The sequence below is a fragment of the Oncorhynchus gorbuscha genome, unplaced genomic scaffold (assembly GCF_021184085.1).
Source record: "Oncorhynchus gorbuscha isolate QuinsamMale2020 ecotype Even-year unplaced genomic scaffold, OgorEven_v1.0 Un_scaffold_3554, whole genome shotgun sequence".
NCBI classification, from domain to species: Eukaryota; Metazoa; Chordata; class Actinopteri; order Salmoniformes; family Salmonidae; genus Oncorhynchus; species Oncorhynchus gorbuscha.
Window position 1 is genome coordinate 26,702 of NW_025747762.1, and position 19,631 is coordinate 46,332.

The 19,631-nt window shown below is 45.2% G+C and overlaps 1 protein-coding gene and 1 pseudogene across 1 annotated transcript; one reads left to right on the forward strand and one right to left on the reverse strand.

Moving 5' to 3' along the window:
* LOC124027916 overlaps window positions 1-10,680 on the forward strand; it is a 26,209-nt pseudogene extending 15,529 nt beyond the window's left edge.
* On the reverse strand, window positions 10,431-19,390 carry LOC124027917 (DNA-directed RNA polymerase III subunit RPC4-like). Its single transcript, XM_046340120.1, has 4 exons — window positions 19,294-19,390; window positions 12,750-13,126; window positions 12,291-12,440; window positions 10,431-11,069 (listed from the first exon to the last, which is right to left on the reverse strand). The coding sequence occupies exons 2-4, from the start codon at window positions 12,927-12,929 to the stop codon at window positions 10,929-10,931; spliced, it is 471 nt and encodes a 156-aa protein (XP_046196076.1). The 5' UTR covers window positions 12,930-13,126; window positions 19,294-19,390; the 3' UTR covers window positions 10,431-10,928.
* Window positions 19,391-19,631: the final 241 nt, after the last annotated feature.

A 19,631-nucleotide genomic window follows, 5' to 3' on the forward strand; every position in this document is an offset into this window, starting at 1 on the left:
GTGTCCAGTAATCAAATACTTTTTCATGAGTTGTGAGTCAATGGGATGAAAATATAATATTCTTTAACACATTCCATTATACCAGCGTTAAAGAGATGGTTGTTATGTAATCTAAATGTAACTGTATAACACGCACCTGTTATAATGCTGTCACCTTTTTCCCCTCAGGGCAAGATGAAGATGCTGCGGGAGGACTGGACCAAACTGTCAACCTCACAGAAACAAGTAGGTGGAATGAAGTGTTTTATACAGTGCATTTGTTACGTTTCATCTCTCTGTACTTTCCTCTGTTCATCTTTGCCTTGATCATGACTGCTGCCACCACCATGCTTCACCGTAGTTATGGTGTCTGGTTTCCTCCAGACGTTATGCTACCACCACCATGCTTCACCGTAGTGATGGTGCCCGGTTTCCTCCGGACGTGATGCTACCACCACCATGCTTCACCATAGTGATGGTGCCAGGTTTCCTCCAGACGTGATGCTGCCACCATGCTTCACCATAGTGATGGTGCCAGGTTTCCTCCAGACGTGATGCTGCCACCACCATGCTTCACCGTAGTGATGGTGCCAGGTTTCCTCCAGACGTGATGCTGCCACCACCATGCTTCACCGTAGTGATGGTGCCAGGTTTCCTCCAGATGTGACTCTTGGCATTGGGGCCAAAGAGTTCAATTTTGGTTTCATCAGACTGGAGACATGTTTGTTTCTCATGGTCTGAGAGTCATTTAGGTTCCTTTTTGCAAACTCCAAGCGGGCTGTCACTTGCCTTTTACTGAGGAGTGGCTTCCGTCTGACCACTCTACCATAAATGCCTGATTGGTGGAGTGCTGCAGATATGGTTTACCTTCTGGAAGGTTCTCCCATCTCCACAGAGGAACTCTGGAGCTCTGTCAGAGAGACCATCGGGTTCTTTGTCACCTCCCTGACCAAGGCCTTTCTCAAAAATGTAAACCTGTTCACTTTCATTATGGGGTATTGTGTATAGATTGAGGAAAACAAATATCTAATCCATTTTAGAATACAGCTGTAACGTAACAAAATGTGGAAAAAGTCAAGGAGTCTGAACACTTTCCGAATGCACTGTAGATGTACCTGTGGTGGTGGTATAGATGTAGTTATATACCTGTGGTGGTATAGATGTAGTTATATACCTGGTGGTGGTATAGATGTAGTTATATACCTGTGGTGGTGGTATAGATGTAGTTATATACCTGTGGTGGTATAGATGTAGTTATATACATGTGGTGGTGGTATAGATGTAGTTATATACCTGTGGTGGTGGTATAGATGTAGTTATATACCTGTGGTGGTGGTATAGATGTAGTTATATACCTGTGGTGGTATAGATGTAGTTATATACATGTGGTGGTGGTATAGATGTAGTTATATACATGTGGTGGTGGTATAGATGTAGTTATATACATGTGGTGGTGGTATAGATGTAGTTATATACATGTGGTGGTGGTGGTATAGATGTAGTTATATACATGTGGTGGTGGTGGTATAGATGTAGTTATATACCTGTGGTGGTGGTATAGATGTAGTTATATACATGTGGTGGTGGTATAGATGTAGTTATATACCTGTGGTGGTGGTATAGATGTAGTTATATACATGTGGTGGTGGTATAGATGAGTTATATACCTGTGGTGGTGGTATAGATGTAGTTATATACCTGTGGTGGTGGTATAGATGTAGTTATATACCTGTGGTGGTATAGATGTAGTTATATACATATGGTGGTGGTATAGATGTAGTTATATACATGTGGTGGTGGTATAGATGTAGTTATATACATGTGGTGGTGGTATAGATGTAGTTATATACATGTGGTGGTGGTATAGATGTAGTTATATACATGTGGTGGTGGTATAGATGTAGTTATATACATGTGGTGGTGGTGGTATAGATGTAGTTATATACCTGTGGTGGTGGTATAGATGTAGTTATATACATGTGGTGGTGGTATAGATGTAGTTATATACCTGTGGTGGTGGTATAGATGTAGTTATATACATATGGTGGTGGTATAGATGTAGTTATATACATGTGGTGGTGGTATAGATGTAGTTATATACATGTGGTGGTGGTATAGATGTAGTTATATACATATGGTGGTATAGATGTAGTTATATACATATGGTGGTGGTATAGATGTAGTTATATACATGTGGTGGTGGTATAGATGTAGTTACATACCTGTGGTGGTGGTGTAGATGTAGTTATATACCTGTGGTGGTATAGATGTAGTTATATACATATGGTGGTGGTATAGATGTAGTTATATACCTGTGGTGGTGGTATAGATGTAGTTATATACCTGTGGTGGTGGTATAGATGTAGTTATATACCTGTGGTGGTATAGATGTAGTTATATACATGTGGTGGTGGTATAGATGTAGTTATATACCTGTGGTGGTGGTGGTGGTGGTATAGATGTAGTTATATACCTGTGGTGGTGGTATAGATGTAGTTATATACCTGTGGTGGTATAGATGTAGTTATATACATGTGGTGGTGGTATAGATGTAGTTATATACCTGTGGTGGTGGTGGTGGTGGTATAGATGTAGTTATATACCTGTGGTGGTGGTATAGATGTAGTTATATACCTGTGGTGGTGGTATAGATGTAGTTATATACCTGTGGTGGTGGTATAGATGTAGTTATATACCTGTGGTGGTGGTGGTGGTGGTGGTGGTGTAGGTGTAGTTATATACCTGTGGTGGTGGTGGTGGTGGTGGTGGTGGTGGTATAGATGTAGTTATATACATGTGGTGGTGGTATAGATGTAGTTATATACCTGTGGTGGTGGTATAGATGTAGTTATATACCTGTGGTGGTGGTATAGATGTAGTTATATACATGTGGTGGTATAGATGTAGTTATACCTGTGGTGGTATAGATGTAGTTATATACCTGTGGTGGTGGTGGTGGTATAGATGTAGTTATATACCTGTGGTGGTGGTGGTGGTATAGATGTAGTTATATACCTGTGGTGGTGGTGGTGGTATAGATGTAGTTATATACCTGTGGTGGTATAGATGTAGTTATATACCTGTGGTGGTGGTATAGATGTAGTTATATACCTGTGGTGGTGGTATAGATGTAGTTATATACCTGTGGTGGTGGTATAGATGTAGTTATATACCTGTGGTGGTGGTATAGATGTAGTTATATACCTGTGGTGGTGGTGGTGGTATAGATGTAGTTATATACCTGTGGTGGTGGTGGTGGTATAGATGTAGTTATATACCTGTGGTGGTGGTGGTGGTATAGATGTAGTTATATACCTGTGGTGGTGGTGGTGGTATAGATGTAGTTATATACCTGTGGTGGTGGTGGTGGTGGTATAGATGTAGTTATATACCTGTGGTGGTGGTGGTGGTATAGATGTAGTTATATACCTGTGGTGGTGGTGGTATAGATGTAGTTATATACCTGTGGTGGTGGTGGTATAGATGTAGTTATATACCTGTGGTGGTGGTGGTATAGATGTAGTTATATACCTGTGGTGGTGGTGGTATAGATGTAGTTATATACCTGTGGTGGTGGTGGTATAGATGTAGTTATATACATGTGGTGGTGGTGGTATAGATGTAGTTATATACCTGTGGTGGTGGTGGTATAGATGTAGTTATATACCTGTGGTGGTGGTGGTATAGATGTAGATATATACACATGGTGATGGTGTAGATGGTGTAGATGTAGTTGACCTCGCCTTCTGGATGATAGCGGGGTGAACAGGCAGTGGTTCGGTGGTTGATGTCCTTGATGATCTTTATGGCCTTCCTGTAACATCGGGTGGTGTAGGTGTCCTGGAGGGCAGGTAGTTTGCCCCGGTGATGCGTTGTGCAGACCTCACTACCCTCTGGAGAGCCTTACGGTTGAGGGCGGAGCAGTTGCCGTACCAGGCGGTGATACAGCCCGCCAGGATGCTCTCGCTCTGGGTAAAGGGTTAGCCACCCTAACCCACTCCCGCTCAGGGTAAAGGGTTAGCAACCCTAACCCACTCCCGCTCTGGGTAAAGGGTTAGGGTTAGCCACCCTAACCCACTCCCGCTCTGGGTAAAGGGTTAGGGTTAGCCCACCCTAACCCACTCCCGCTCTGGGTAAAGGGTTAGGGTTAGCCCACCCTAACCCACTCCCGCTCTGGGTAAAGGGTTAGGGTTAGCCCACCCTAACCCACTCCCGCTCTGGGTAAAGGGTTAGGGTTAGCCCACCCTAACCCACTCCCGCTCTGGGTAAAGGGTTAGGGTTAGCCCACCCTAACCCACTCCCGCTCTGGGTAAAGGGTTAGGGTTAGCCCACCCTAACCCACTCCCGCTCAGTCATCAGGCAGTGTACGCTAGCCACCCGAACCCACTCCCGCTCTGGGTAAAAGGGTTAGCCACCCTAGCCCACTCCCGCTCTGGGTAAAGGGTTAGCCACCCTAACCCACTCCCGCTCAGTCATCAGGCAGTGTACGCTAGCCACCCGAACCCACTCCCGCTCTGGGTAAAGGGCTAGCCACCCTAACCCACTCCCGCTCTGGGTAAAAGGGCTAGCCACCCTAACCCACTCCCGCTCTGGGTAAAAGGGTTAGCCACCCTAACCCACTCCCGCTCTGGGTAAAGGGTTAGCCACCCTAACCCACTCCCGCTCAGTCATCAGGCAGTGTACGCAGCCCCCGAACCCACTCCCGCTCTGGGTAAAAGGGTTAGCCACCCTAACCCACTCCCGCTCTGGGTAAAGGGTTAGCCACCCTAACCCACTCCCGCTCAGTTACGCTAGCCACCCGAACCCACTCCCGCTCTGGGTAAAGGGCTAGCCACCCTAACCCACTCCCGCTCTGGGTAAAAGGGCTAGCCACCCTAACCCACTCCCGCTCTGGGTAAAAGGGTTAGCCACCCTAACCCACTCCCGCTCTGGGTAAAGGGTTAGCCACCCTAACCCACTCCCGCTCAGTCATCAGGCAGTGTACGCTAGCCACCCGAACCCACTCCCGCTCTGGGTAAAGGGCTAGCCACCCTAACCCACTCCCGCTCTGGGTAAAGGGCTAGCCACCCTAACCCACTCCCGCTCTGGGTAAAGGGTTAGCCACCCTAACCCACTCCCGCTCTGGGTAAAGGGTTAGCCACCCTAACCCACTCCCGCTCAGTCATCAGGCAGTGTACGAGCCACCCGAACCCACTCCCCGCTCAGTCATCAGGCAGTGTACGCTAGCCACCCGAACCCACTCCCGCTCTGGGTAAAGGGCCCTAACCCACTCCCGCTCTGGGTAAAGTTATCTGCATTAAAATAAAGTTGATAAAACATCTGATAAAAATGTTTTATTTTGACATTTATTTTACTTCATCCAAAACCGTCAATGTCACGGTTATCCAATTAGCGTCACAGCCCTAGCTGTGTTTCAGGTGTACAGTGGACTCACAAATTGCTGGCACCCTGACTTGTAGTGGACAAACATTTCTTCAAAAAAATATAAGAAATAGAATTATATAGAGAGACTCAAAATACCAACATGTGAGATACTGTACTTTATTACAGTTCCAATGGAACATCATACTTCCTCTCAGCCCACAGGTTTTCTATTGGATTGAGGTCCGGTGACTGAGATGGCCATGGCAGCACATTGATTTTGTTGCCACAAAACCATTTCTGTGTGGATCTTGAAGTCTGGTTTTGGGTCATTTTCTTGTTGGAAAGTCCACCTACTGCCAAGTTCCAGCATTCTGGCAGAGGCAACCGGATTGTCAGCCAAAATTGCCTGATACTTGGTGGAATTCATTACGCCATCAATCTGAACCAGTGCCCCTGGACCTCTGGAATTAAAACGGCCCCAAAACATCACTGACCCGTCACCATATTTCACCGTGGGTATGAGGTGCCTCTCCTTTTATGCATCTCTGTTTCGACGCCAAACATGCCAATGCTGAATCTGACCAAACTTTCAATTTTGGTCCCATCGGACCAGAGCACCTTTTTCCAGTCATAACTGATATGGCGTTTGGCTCCAAGCGCCTGCGTCTGTGTCTTGGGGTCATTAAGGGCTTTCTTCTGGCAACCCTTCCAAAGAGCCTGTGGTTGTGGAGGTGGCGTCTGTCTGGAAACCCTTCCAGTTCCCGCTCAGCCCAGTCAAAACTGTTCGCTGCTCTGGCCCCCCAATGGTGGAACAAACTCCCTCACGACGCCAGGACAGCGGAGTCAATCACCACCTTCCGGAGACACCTGAAACCCCACCTCTTTAAGGAATACCTAGGATAGGATAAAGTAATCCTTCTCACCCCCCTTTAAGTTTTAGATGCACTATTGTAAAGTGACTGTTCCACTGGATGTCATAAGGTGAATGCACCAATTTGTAAGTCGCTCTGGATAAGAGCGTCTGCTAAATGACTTAAATGTAAATGTAAATGTTCTTCTGGAAACCCTTTCAAAGAGCCTGTGGTTGTGGAGGTGGCGTCTGATGGGGCTTTCTTCTGGGAACCCTTTCAAAGAGCCTGTGGTTGTGGAGGTGGTGTCTGATGGGGCTTTCTTCTGGGAACCCTTTCAAAGAGCCTGTGGTTGTGGAGGTGGAGTCTGATGGGGCTTTCTTCTGGAAACCCTTCCAAAGAGCCTGTGGTTGTGGAGGTGGAGTCTGATGGGGCTTTCTTCTGGAAACCCTTCCAAAGAGCCTGTGGTTGTGGAGGTGGAGTCTGATGGGGCTTTCTTCTGGAAACCCTTTCAAAGAGCCTGTGGTTGTGGAGGTGGCGTCTGATGGGGCTTTCTTCTGGAAACCCTTTCAAAGAGCCTGTGGTTGTGGAGGTGGCGTCTGATGGGGCTTTCTTCTGAAACCCTTTCAAAGAGCCTGTGGATGTGGAGGTGGAGTCTGTTGGAGCTTTTTGATACCTGGTGAACCCAAGACGCCACCAAGGCCTGCAATTCTTTCACAGTGATTCTTGGGGATTTTGTTGCTTCTCTCACCATCCTCCTCCCATTCCGGGGGGAGGGGTCTTCTACCCGTGAGGTTTTCAACTGTTCCATATCTTTTATCATTTGTAATAATTGCCCTGACAGGGCTCAGTGGTATATTCAATCGTTTGTGGATCTTCTTGTAGCCACTACCAGATTTATGAAGGTCTATGACCATCTGTCTCTTTTGAACTGCCAGTTCTGTTGTTTTCTTCATGGTGTTGGATGACAAAGGGATATTGCATGCATGTTACCTCATTTTATACCCTAGTGAAACAGGATGTGATGTAATGGCTCACTATAGTTCCTTAAGACTTAAATAATTGTGAAACCTTGATTTGGAGGACATTCATTTTTAATTACTAGGCTAACTGACTCTGTGTGCTCTGCAGGTCTACATGACTAACTGACTCTGTGATGTTGTTTCAGGTCTACATGACTAACTGACTCTGTGATGTTGTTTCAGGTCTACATGACTAACTGACTCTGTGTGCTCTGCAGGTCTACATGACTGACTGACTCTGTGTGCTCTGCAGGTCTACATGACTAACTGACTCTGTGTGCTCTGCAGGTCTACATGACTAACTGACTCTGTGTGCTCTGCAGGTCTACATGACTAACTGACTCTGTGTGCTCTGCAGGTCTACATGACTAACTGACTCTGTGATGCTCTGTGACTTCAGGTCTACATGACTAACTGACTCTGTGTGCTCTGCAGGTCTACATGACTAACTGACTCTGTGTGCTCTGCAGGTCTACATGACTAACTGACTCTGTGATGTTGTTTCAGGTCTACATGACTAACTGACTCTGTGATGTTGTTTCAGGTCTACATGACTAACTGACTCTGTGTGCTCTGCAGGTCTACATGACTAACTGACTCTGTGTGCTCTGCAGGTCTACATGACTGACTGACTCTCTGTGCTCTGCAGGTCTACATGACTAACTGACTCTGTGTGCTCTGCAGGTCTACATGACTAACTGACTGTGTGTGCTCTGCAGGTCTACATGACTAACTGACTCTGTTGTGCTCTGCAGGTCTACATGACTAACTGACTCTGTTGCTCTGCAGGTCTACATGACTAACTGACTCTGTGTGCTCTGCAGGTCTACATGACTAACTGACTCTGTGATGTTGTTTCAGGTCTACATGACTAACTGACTCTGTTGTTTCAGGTCTACATGACTAACTGACTCTGTGTGCTCTGTAGGTCTACATGACTAACTGACTCTGTGTGCTCTGCAGGTCTACATGACTAACTGACTCTGTTGTTTCAGGTCTACATGACTAACTGACTCTGTGTGCTCTGCAGGTCTACATGACTGACTGACTCTGTGTGCTCTGCAGGTCTACATGACTGACTGACTCTGTGTGCTCTGCAGGTCTACATGACTAACTGACTCTGTGTGCTCTGCAGGTCTACATGACTAACTGACTCTGTGATGTTGTTTCAGGTCTACATGACTAACTGACTCTGTGTGCTCTGCAGGTCTACATGACTAACTGACTCTGTGTGCTCTGCAGGTCTACATGACTAACTGACTCTGTGTGCTCTGCAGGTCTACATGACTAACTGACTCTGTGTGCTCTGCAGGTCTACATGACTGACTGACTCTGTGTGCTCTGCAGGTCTACATGACTAACTGACTCTGTGTGCTCTGCAGGTCTACATGACTAACTGACTCTGTGTGCTCTGCAGGTCTACATGACTAACTGACTCTGTGTGCTCTGCAGGTCTACATGACTAACTGACTGTGTGTGCTCTGCAGGTCTACATGACTAACTGACTGTGTGTGCTCTGCAGGTCTACATGACTAACTGACTCTGTGTGCTCTGCAGGTCTACATGACTAACTGACTCTGTGCTCTGCAGGTCTACATGACTAACTGACTGTGTTTCAGGTCTACATGACTAACTGACTCTGTGTGCTCTGCAGGTCTACATGACTAACTGACTCTGTGTGCTCTGCAGGTCTACATGACTAACTGACTCTGTGTGCTCTGCAGGTCTACATGACTAACTGACTCTGTGATGTTGTTTCAGGTCTACATGACTAACTGACTCTGTGTGCTCTGCAGGTCTACATGACTAACTGACTCTGTGTGTTCTGCAGGTCTACATGACTAACTGACTCTGTGCTCTGCAGGTCTACATGACTAACTGACTCTGCTCTGCAGGTCTACATGACTAACTGACTCTGTGTGCTCTGCAGGTCTACATGACTAACTGACTCTGCAGGTCTACATGACTAACTGACTCTGCAGGTCTACATGACTAACTGACTCTGCGTGCTCTGCAGGTCTACATGACTAACTGACTCTGTGTGCTCTGCAGGTCTACATGACTAACTGACTGTGTGTGCTCTGCAGGTCTACATGACTAACTGACTCTGTGTGCTCTGCAGGTCTACATGACTAACTGACTCTGTGTGCTCTGCAGGTCTACATGACTAACTGACTCTGCGTGCTCTGCAGGTCTACATGACTAACTGACTCTGTGCTCTGCAGGTCTACATGACTAACTGACTCTGTGTGCTCTGCAGGTCTACATGACTAACTGACTCTGCAGGTCTACATGACTAACTGACTCTGCAGGTCTACATGACTAACTGACTCTGCAGGTCTACATGACTAACTGACTCTGTGTGCTCTACAGGTCTACATGACTAACTGACTCTGTGTGCTCTGCAGGTCTACATGACTAACTGACTCTGCGTGCTCTGCAGGTCTACATGACTCTGTGTGCTCTGCAGGTCTACATGACTAACTGACTCTGTGTGCTCTGCAGGTCTACATGACTAACTGACTCTGTGTGCTCTGCAGGTCTACATGACTAACTGACTCTGTGTGCTCTGCAGGTCTACATGACTAACTGACTCTGTGTGCTCTGCAGGTCTACATGACTAACTGACTCTGTGCTCTGCAGGTCTACATGCAGCTGGCGGAGGATGATAAAGTGCGCTATAAGAATGAGATGAAGTCCTGGGAGGAACACATGATGGATATTGGACGGGAGGACCTGATCAGACGGAAAGAGACCCACAAGAACAAAACCGCTACTAAAGGAGGCAAACAGAAATCCAAAGTGAAAGTGGTGAAAAGTAAATCTGCAGGAGCTACGACAGTGAGGAGTGGGAAAAAGGCCTGAGTTGTTCTGTAGAGGAAGGGTGATAAAGGCAAGTTACCGTCCCAAATCAAATACATTTTGTTTATAGTCATATCAATGCTCCTAGCGCCTCAAACTGTGAATGAACCTTCACCAGTCTGGGAAAGATCATGAAACATAACATTCTCAACTGACAGTTATCAGAATGAGAATTCACTGTAAACTATCATAAAGCAGTGTTCTTTCTAGTATGAAAAGATTAATTATGTTGAGGTTAAGTTCCTGTCACCAGGGCCACGTTCTGTATATACTGTCTCTATACACAGGGTAGTCTATGCTAGATATAGTCTTTGTTAAGAGACGTGTTGACCAGTTACTTTGTTTGTAGACTTAGTTTTCGCTCATGTTTTGTATCTCATTTTTATTAAATAAACATTTACGTACATAAAAAAAAGACTTCATATTATACACAATGTTTATACAGTGAAAACAAATTGGGAGGAAATCGACAAGGTACATAAACACTGTATGATGAAAGTAAACTATGTACAAAGTCTACACAGTTAATCCTCACATCGTGTAATAAAACTACAATATCTACACAGTTAATCCTCACATCTCTGAATAAAACTGTACAATATCTACACAGTTAATCCTCACATCTCTGAATAAAACTGTACAATATCTACACAGTTAATCCTCACATCGTGGAATAAAACTGTACAATATCTACAGTTAATCCTCACATTGTGTAATAAAACTACAATATCTACACAGTTCATCCTCACATCGTGTAATAAAACTACAATATCTACACAGTTCATCCTCACATCGTGTAATAAAACTACAATATCTACACAGTTAATGCTGAAAAAGGTGAAGTGAATATAAGTTAGAGATGTGCTGAGTGGTCAGGTGATGGCTCCTGTAGCAGAGCCTGGAAGTCTGGAGAGCAGACCAGCTTGTGCTTGACGTTCCCCAGGATACTCATGTCTCCAGTCAGGCCCTCAGACAGACGCACAGACACCAGTTGCTGTGGGAGAAATAACAGATGATTTAGCCCCTTATTGTCTGACCCTAAGCCATTGTCTGCACATCCTGGATCACAGTGAATCAGGACTAAACACATCCTGGATCACAGTGAATCAGGACTAAACACATCCTGGATCACAGTGAATCAGGACTAAACACATCCTGGATCACAGTGAATCAGGACTAAACACATCCTGGATCACAGTGAATCAGGACTAAACACATCCTGGATCACAGTGAATCAGGACTAAACACATCCTGGATCACAGTGAATCAGGACTAAACACATCCTGGATCACAGTGAATCAGGACTAAACACATCCTGGATCACAGTGAATCAGGACTAAACACATCCTGGATCACAGTGAATCAGGACTGTGGTTCTTTAGGACTAGAGGAGAACTAGACTGTTAGGTACCTATTCTAAAGGGGAAGGCCGCTCCCTCTGAGACGTCCATAGTGATGTCTCAACACCATCTAACCCTGTAATGTCTATTATATTAACAGACTTGTTCTAAAGGGGTAGGCAGCTCCCTCTGAGACGTCCATAGTGATGTCTCAACACCATCTAACCCTGTAATGTCTATTATAATAACAGACCTGTAGGAAAGAGAAGGCCGCTCCCTCTGAGACGTCCATAGTGATGTCTCAACACCATCTAACCCTGTAATGTCTATTATATTAACAGACCTGTAGGAAAGAGAAGGCAGCTCCCTCTGAGACGTCCATAGTGATGTCTCAACACCATCTAACCCTGTAATGTCTATTATATTAACAGACCTGTAGGAAAGAGAAGGCCGCTCCCTCTGAGACGTCCATTGTGATGTCTCAACACCATCTAACCCTGTAATGTCTATTATATTAACAGACCTGTTCTAAAGGGGAAGGCAGCTCCCTCTGAGACGTCCATAGTGATGTCTCAACACCATCTAACCCTGTAATGTCTATTATATTAACAGACCTGTAGGAAAGAGAAGGCAGCTCCCTCTGAGACGTCCATAGTGATGTCTCAACACCATCTAACCCTGTAATGTCTATTATATTAACAGACCTGTAGGAAAGAGAAGGCAGCTCCCTCTGAGACGTCCATAGTGATGTCTCAACACCATCTAACCCTGTAATGTCTATTATATTAACAGACCTGTGGAACAGCTCCCTCTGAGACGTCCATAGTGATGTCTCAACACCATCTAACCCTGTAATGTCTATTATATTAACAGACCTGTAGGAAAGAGAAGGCCGCTCCCTCTGAGACGTCCATAGTGATGTCTCCCAGCACCAGCTGCACCTTGCCAGACTTCCTGATCTGTAGTTTACCCAGAAACCCCTCTGTGAACTCTGACAGGACAGGAACGTCTTTACCAGCAGTGTCCTGAGGAAGAACATGGCCTTTAGGGTCAGGGGGGGTTACTGGAGAACTCTGACTGGATGGAAACACTGTCTCTAGCAGGGTCCTGAGGAAGAGGAGAACTCTGACTGGATGGGCCTGTTTAGGGTCTGAGGAAGAACATGGCCTTTAGGGTCAGGGGTTAGGAGAACTCTGACTGGATGGGAACACTGTCTCTAGCAGGGTCCTGAGGAAGAACATGGAATACAGCAATGTCGACCTTGGCGTGAAATGCTTCCCTGTTAGAATGAAGTGGACGGTAGAAAACAAGGATAGAATGTGGTCGTTACTCACTGGTGCTTTAATGTGAGAGGTGCGCTTGCCGTCGGACTTGGAGTCTTTTTTACAATTTCTTTCTGGGGCTGTGATTGGCTGGCCGGTGGCTGGCTGGCTTGGGACGGAGGCTGTGGTTGGCTGGCCAGGGATAGTATCAGGTAGCTGGATGAACAGCAACTCTTCTGTCTCTGAAACCATCAGCTGGTGGAAGAGCTCTGCTACAGAGGGCTGGTCAGGGCTCAGCACCCCCTGGTCTGGTCTATACTGAGGGATCTGGTCAGGGCACAGGACCCCCTGGCCTGGTCTATACTGAGGGATCTGGCCTGGTCCGTACTGATGTCCTGCTCCATACTGAAGGGGCAGGTTTGGGTTAGTAGTAGCAGGGGCTCTGAATGCTGTAGGGCAACAAACACAGGACCATCAGCTACCTGGGAAGCAGTTTGGATTGACAAGACTGGAACACGTGTTAATGTATTGAGTCTGTGCACCTCTGTATATCCCCCATGTATTTGCATGTCTAATTGTTTGCATCCTGTGCATCCAGGGCCTTCAGGAAACACCCCTTTGACTTGTTCCTCATGTTGTTACAGCCTGAATTTAAAATGGATTACATTGAGATTGTGTCACTGGCCTACATGCAACACCCCATAATGTCAAAGTGGAATTATGTTTGTACAATTTAAAAATGAAAAACTGAAATGTCTTGAGTGAATAAGTTTTCAACCCCTTTGTTATAGCAAGCCTAAATAAGTTCAGGAGTACAAATGTGCTTAACAATGAACTTAACAATCTCGGTTTTAATTTCTTTACCCCTTTTTCTCCCCAATTTCGTGTTATCCAATTGGTAGTTAGTCTTGTCTCATCGCTGCAACTCCCATACGGACACGGGAGAGCCGAAGGTCGAGAGCCATGCGTCCGCTGAAACCCAACCAAGCCGCACTGCTTCTTGACACAATGCCCACTTAACCCGGAAGCCAGCCGCACCAATGTGTTTCAGAGGAAACACCGTGCACCTGGTGACCGTGTCAACGTACACTGTGCCCAACCCGCCACAGGAGTCGCTAGTGCGCGATGGGACAAGGACATCCCTGCCAGCCAAACCCTCCCCTAACCCGGGCGACGCTGGGCCAATTGTGCCGCCCCATGGGTCTCCCGGTCGGCTGCAACAGAGCCTGGACTCGAGCCCAGAATCTCTAGCCTTGCGCCACTCGGGAGGCCTGCCTCGATCTAGGTAGGACAAATCTAAACAGGGCGGTGTTTGCCTTAGCAATCTCGCTGGAATAAAGATCTGCTCCATTCCTGTCATTATTCAAAGAGATTGATAATACCTCACATCTCAAAAAGGACTTCTTAATGTTAGATCCCTCACTTTCAAGGCAGTTACAGTCAATGAACTAATCACTGATCATGATGTGATTGGCCTGACTGAAACATGGCTCAAGCCATTAAATGAGGCCTCCTCCTGGTTACACTAGTGACCATATCCCCCGTGCATCCCGCAAAGGCGGAGGTGTTGCTAACATTTTTTATGACCGCAGATTTCAATTTCTGAAAACATGGCTGCGTTTGTCTTTTGAGCTTCTTGTCATGAAATCTATGCAGCCTACTCAATCACTTTTTATAGCTACTGTTTGCAGGCCTCCTGGGCTGTATACAGCGTTCCTCACTGAGTTCCTATCGGACTTTGTAGTCATGGCAGATATTCACATTTTTGCTGACTTCTAATGGAAAAGTCCACAGACCCACTCAGTCTTTCGGAGGCATCATCAACTGGGTTTTGTCCAACATGTCTCTGGACCTACACATTGCCACAGTCAGACCCTGGAACTAGTTTTTTCCTGTGGAATAAATATTGTTGATATAAATGTTTTTCCTCATAATTCTGGACTATGGGACCACCATTTTATTACATTTGCAATCGCAACAAATAATCTGCTCAGACCCCAACCAAGGATCATCAAAAGCCATGCTATACATTTTCGGACAACGCAAAGATTCCTAGATGCCCTTCCAGACTCCGTCCACCTACCCAAGGATGTCGGAGTACAGAAATCAGTTAACCACCTAACCGAGGATCTAAAAGTAACTTTGTGTAATACCCTAGATGCAGTCGCACAACTAAAAACAAACATTTGTCACAAGAAACTAGCTCCCTGGAAGTTTTCCGACTAGCTTGGAAAGACGGTACCGTGCAGTATCAAAGAGCCCTCACCACCAAACTGGGAATCTTCCGACTAGCTTGGAAAGACGGTACCGTGCAGTATCGAAGAGCCCTCACCACCAAACTGGGAATCTTCCGACTAGCTTGGAAAGACAATATCAAAAATCACTAACTGCTTCTTGATCAGCCTACTTTTCCAACCTAGTTGAGGAGAATAGAAACAATCCACAATCTGTTGATACTGTCGCAAAGCTAACGAACCAGCAGCAACTCCCCAAGTGAGGAATGGCCTTCAGCAGTGATCAATTCATTAACTTCTTTGACGAAAATATAATATTCATTAGAAAGCGAATTTCAAACTCTTTTTGAATGTGATTATTTCTCCCAAACTCCGTTGTCCTGAGTCTGCACAGAACTGGCAGGACTTCGGATCAATGGAGATACTCAAGTTCTTTTAATCCTGTATCTTTCAACACATTCACAAAAATAGTCATGGCCTCTAAACCTTCCAGCTGTCTACTGGACCCTATTCCAACTAAACTACTGAAAGAGCTACTTCCTGTGCTTGGCCCTCCTATGATGAACATCAAGCTGTCTACTGGACCCTATTCCAACTAAACTACTGAAAGAGCTACTTCCTGTGCTTGGCCCTCCTGATGTTGAACATCATAAATGGCTCCCTATCTGGCCCTCCTATGTTGAACATCATAAATGGCTCCTATCTGGATGTGTATACGAAACGCTCCAGTCTCTTTGTAAACCCCGTCATAGTACTGACACTTGTGTAGGTGGTAATGACCTTTTTAATAGCATCAGACCAAGGCTTTTCTGTCTGTCCTTGTGCTCCTAGGCTTTAGTGCAACTTTTGACACCACATTCTTTTGTAGATTAGAAACTCAAAAATTGGTCCAGGCAGACAATCTGAAACTTTCTGTAAAAAATAAAATGATGCAGAAAAGATAATCCAGGCTTTTGTCACTTCTAGATTAGACTGCGATTCTCCAGCTACCTGCATAAAGCACTAAATACAGCTGCTAGACTCTTGACTCAAACCGTCAAATTTGATCATCACTCCAGTGCCTCTACACTGGCTTCCTGTCAAGGTGGATTTTCAAGGTTTTACTGTTAACCCACAAAGCAATACATAGACTTGCTCCTACCCATCTCTCTGGTCCTGCCGTACCTACACGTACGCTATGGTCACAACACACAGGGCTTCTTACTGTCCCTAGAATTTCTAAGCAAACAGCTGGAGGCAGGGCTTTCTCCTTTTTATGGAATGGTCTGCCTATCCATGTGGTCTCAACCTTTTAAGTCTTTTATTGAAGACTCATCTCTTCAGTGGGTCATATGATTGAGTGTAGTCTGGCCTAGGGGTGCGAAGGTGAACGGAAAGGCTCTGGAGCAAGGAACCGCCCTTGCTGTCTCTGCCTGTCCGTCTCCCCTCTCTCCACTGGGATTCTCTGCCTCTGACCCTATTACGGGGACTGAGTCACTGGCTTGCTAGTGCTCTCCCATGTTGTCCCTAGGAGGTCAGCATCGTGTCTTGTCAAGCTTTTTTCACTGTACTTGACATGAGTGGGTTGAGTCACTGACATGATCTTCCTCTCCGGTCTTGGGGGACATCTTTGTGGGCTCCACCTTGTCTCAGGGTAGTACGTTGGTGGTCTGTTGATGTCCCTCTGATGTTGGGGTGGGGGCTTTGGCAAAGTGGGTGGGGTTATACCTGCCTGGTCGCCCCCCCTCAGTCCCCAGTGTCAGGGGGGCTAGTGTCAGTCTGTCCTATCCTGTCTTCTCTGGTGTGATCTTAAGTATGCTCCCTCTAATTCAGCCATCTCTCTCTGCCCCAGGACCATGCCTGACAACTCCTGGCTGTCCCCACTCCCCCAGGTCATGCTGCTGATCCAGTTTCCGCTGTTCTGCCTGCGGTTATGGAACCGTAGGCATGAAGTCATAAACAGCGCAATGCTTGAAGCACAGCGAAGAGCTGCTGGAAAACGCAGTAAAGTGCTGTTTGAATGAATCCAAATCAGATGTATTTATAAAGCCCTTCGTACATCAGCTGATATCTCAAAGTGCTGTACAGAAACCCAGCCTAAAACCCCAAACAGCAAGCAAGGCAGGTGTAGAAGCACGGTGGCTAGGAAAAACTCCCTAGAAAGGCCAAAACCTAGGAAGAAACCTAGAGAGGAACCAGGCTATGAGGGGTGGCCAGTCCTCTTCTGGCTGTGCATTCAAGCCTGCTGCTGCCTACCACTGCTCAGTCAGACTGCTCTATCAAATCATAGACTTAATTATAATATAATAACATGCAGAAATATGAGCCTTAGGTCATTAATTTGGTTAAATCCGGGAACTATAATTTCGAAAACAAAATGTTTATTATTTCAGTGAAATACGGAACCGTTCCATATTTTATCGAACGGGTGGCATCAATAAGTCTAAATATTCCTGTTACATTGCACAACCTTCAATGTTATGTCATAATTAAGTAATATTCTGGCAAATTAGTTCGCAACGAGCCAGGCAGCCCAAACTGTTGCATATACCTTGACTCTGCGTGCAATGAACGCAAGCGAAGTGACACAGTTTCCCTAGTTTAATATTGCTTGCTAACCTGGATTTCTTTTAACTAAATATGCAGGTTTGAAAAAATATACTTCTGTGTATTTATTTTAAGAAAGGCATTGATGTTTATGGTTAGGTATTCGTGCAACGATTGTGCTTTTTTCACAAATGCGCTTTTGTTAAATCATCCCCCGTTTGGCGAAGTTGGCTGTCTTTGTTAGGAAGAAATCGTCTTCACACAGTTCGCAACGAGCCAGGTGGCCCAAACTGCTGCATATACCCTGACTGTTGCACAGAACACAAGAGAAGTCACACAATTTCCCTGGTTAAAATACATTTGTGTTAGCAGGCAATATTAACTAAATATGCAGGTTTAAAAAATATATCCAATTTGTAAGTCGCTCTGGATAAGAGTGTCTGCTAAATGACTTAAATGTAATGTAATGTAATATACTTGTGTATTGATTTTAAGAAAGGCGTTGATGTTTTTGGTTAGGTACACATTGGTGCAACGACATTGCTTTTTTTCGCGAATGCGCTTGTTAAATCACTCGTTTGGAGAAGTAGGCTATGATTCAATGATAAATTAACAGGCACCGCATCGATTATATGCAACGCAGGACAAGCTAGATAAACTAGTATTATCATCAACCATGTGTAGTTAACTAGTGATTGTTAAGATTGATTGATTGTTTTTTTATAAGATACGTTTAATGCTAGCTAGCACTTTACCTTGGCTCCTTGCTGCACTAACATAACAGGTAGTCAGCCTGCCACGCAGTCTCCTCGTGGAGTGCAATGTAATCGGCCATGATCGGTGTCCAAAAATGCTCATCACCGATTGTTATGAGAACTTGAAATCGGCCCTAATTAATCGGACATTCTGATTAATCGGTCGACCTCGGCTATGGAAAATCAACTGACATTTACTCCTGAGGTGCTGACCTGCCGCACACTCTACAACCACTTATTTGACCCTGTTGGTCATCTATGATCATCCTGAATAACAATCTAGCCTTAATGGCCATGTACTCGTCTCTACCTGCACAGCCAGAATAGGATCCCGTTTCTTCCTAGGCTCCTGCCTTTCTAGGGAGTTTTTCTTGCTACCGTGCTTCTACATCTGCATTGCTTGCTGTTTGTGGTTTTGGGTTAGGTTTCTGTATAAGCACTTTGTGACATCTGCTGATGCAAAAAGGGCTTTTTAGATAAAGTTGATTGGACTCGGTGTAATAGTCAAATATTGTTTAACATGATTTTTTAATGACTACCTCATCTCTGTACCCCACACATACAATTATCTGGAAGCTCCTCAGTCGAGCAGGGAATTTCAACCACAATGACCAATGAGGTCTTCCAATGCCTCAAAGGGCACCTATTGGTAGATGGGTAAAAAACAGACATTGAATATCTGAGCATGGTGAAGTTATTAATTACACTTTGGATGGTGTATCAATACACCCAGTCACTACACAGATATAGGCGTCCTTTCTAACTTAGTTGCTGGGGTAGAAGGAAACCACTCGGATTTCACAAGGCCAATGGTGGCTTTAAAACTGTTAGAGTTTAATGGCTGATAGTAGACCTGAGGATATATCAACAACATTGTAGTTACTCCACAATGTGAAAATATTGTGCAAAGCTCTTAGACACTTACCCACTGCCAAAGGTGATTCTAACATGTATTGACTCATGGGTGTGAATACTTATGTAAATTTGATATTTCTATTTCATTTGATACATTTTGAAATCTCATTTTGAATACAGGCTGTAACACAATGTGGAATAAGTCAAGGGGTATGAATACTTTCTCAAGGCACTGTATATACTTACATGGAGTTGTTGCCTCTGTTATCAGGAAGTTGCTAGATTGATACAGTGGCAGTTGAATTGGCTTGTTCTTGGCATCATTTTTCAAACCAGGATCATCCAAAAACTACATGGGGGGAAAAGTGTGCGGTTTAAATAAATATATGTATTTCAACCAGGGGTTGGAACCGGTTCATGGAAATAATGAAATGGTTCTATGAACAGAATCAGAACCGAACGAAAGTGATCTATACTGTTCTGGAACAGAACTGTTACGTTAAACACATGGGAACCAGTTAATAACGTTATCCCTCTGTTAATCAGAAACTTCTTCCAGTGTCTGCCTGCCAGCTAAAAACCGT

What these genes read in the sequence shown, in the direction of transcription:
- LOC124027917 (XM_046340120.1), bottom strand. Translation starts at nt 12,929, where the DNA reads ATGGTTTCAGAGACAGAAGAGTTGCTGTTCATCCAGCTACCTGATACT. An exon ending in CCTCTCACATTAAAGCACCA is followed by an intron (nt 12,441 to 12,749) that starts GTGAGTAACGAC and finishes GTTCTTCCTCAG; the next exon opens with GACACTGCTGGTAAAGACGT. An exon ending in CGGCCTTCTCTTTCCTACAG is followed by an intron (nt 11,070 to 12,290) that starts GTCTGTTAATAT and finishes TTTCTCCCACAG; the next exon opens with CAACTGGTGTCTGTGCGTCT.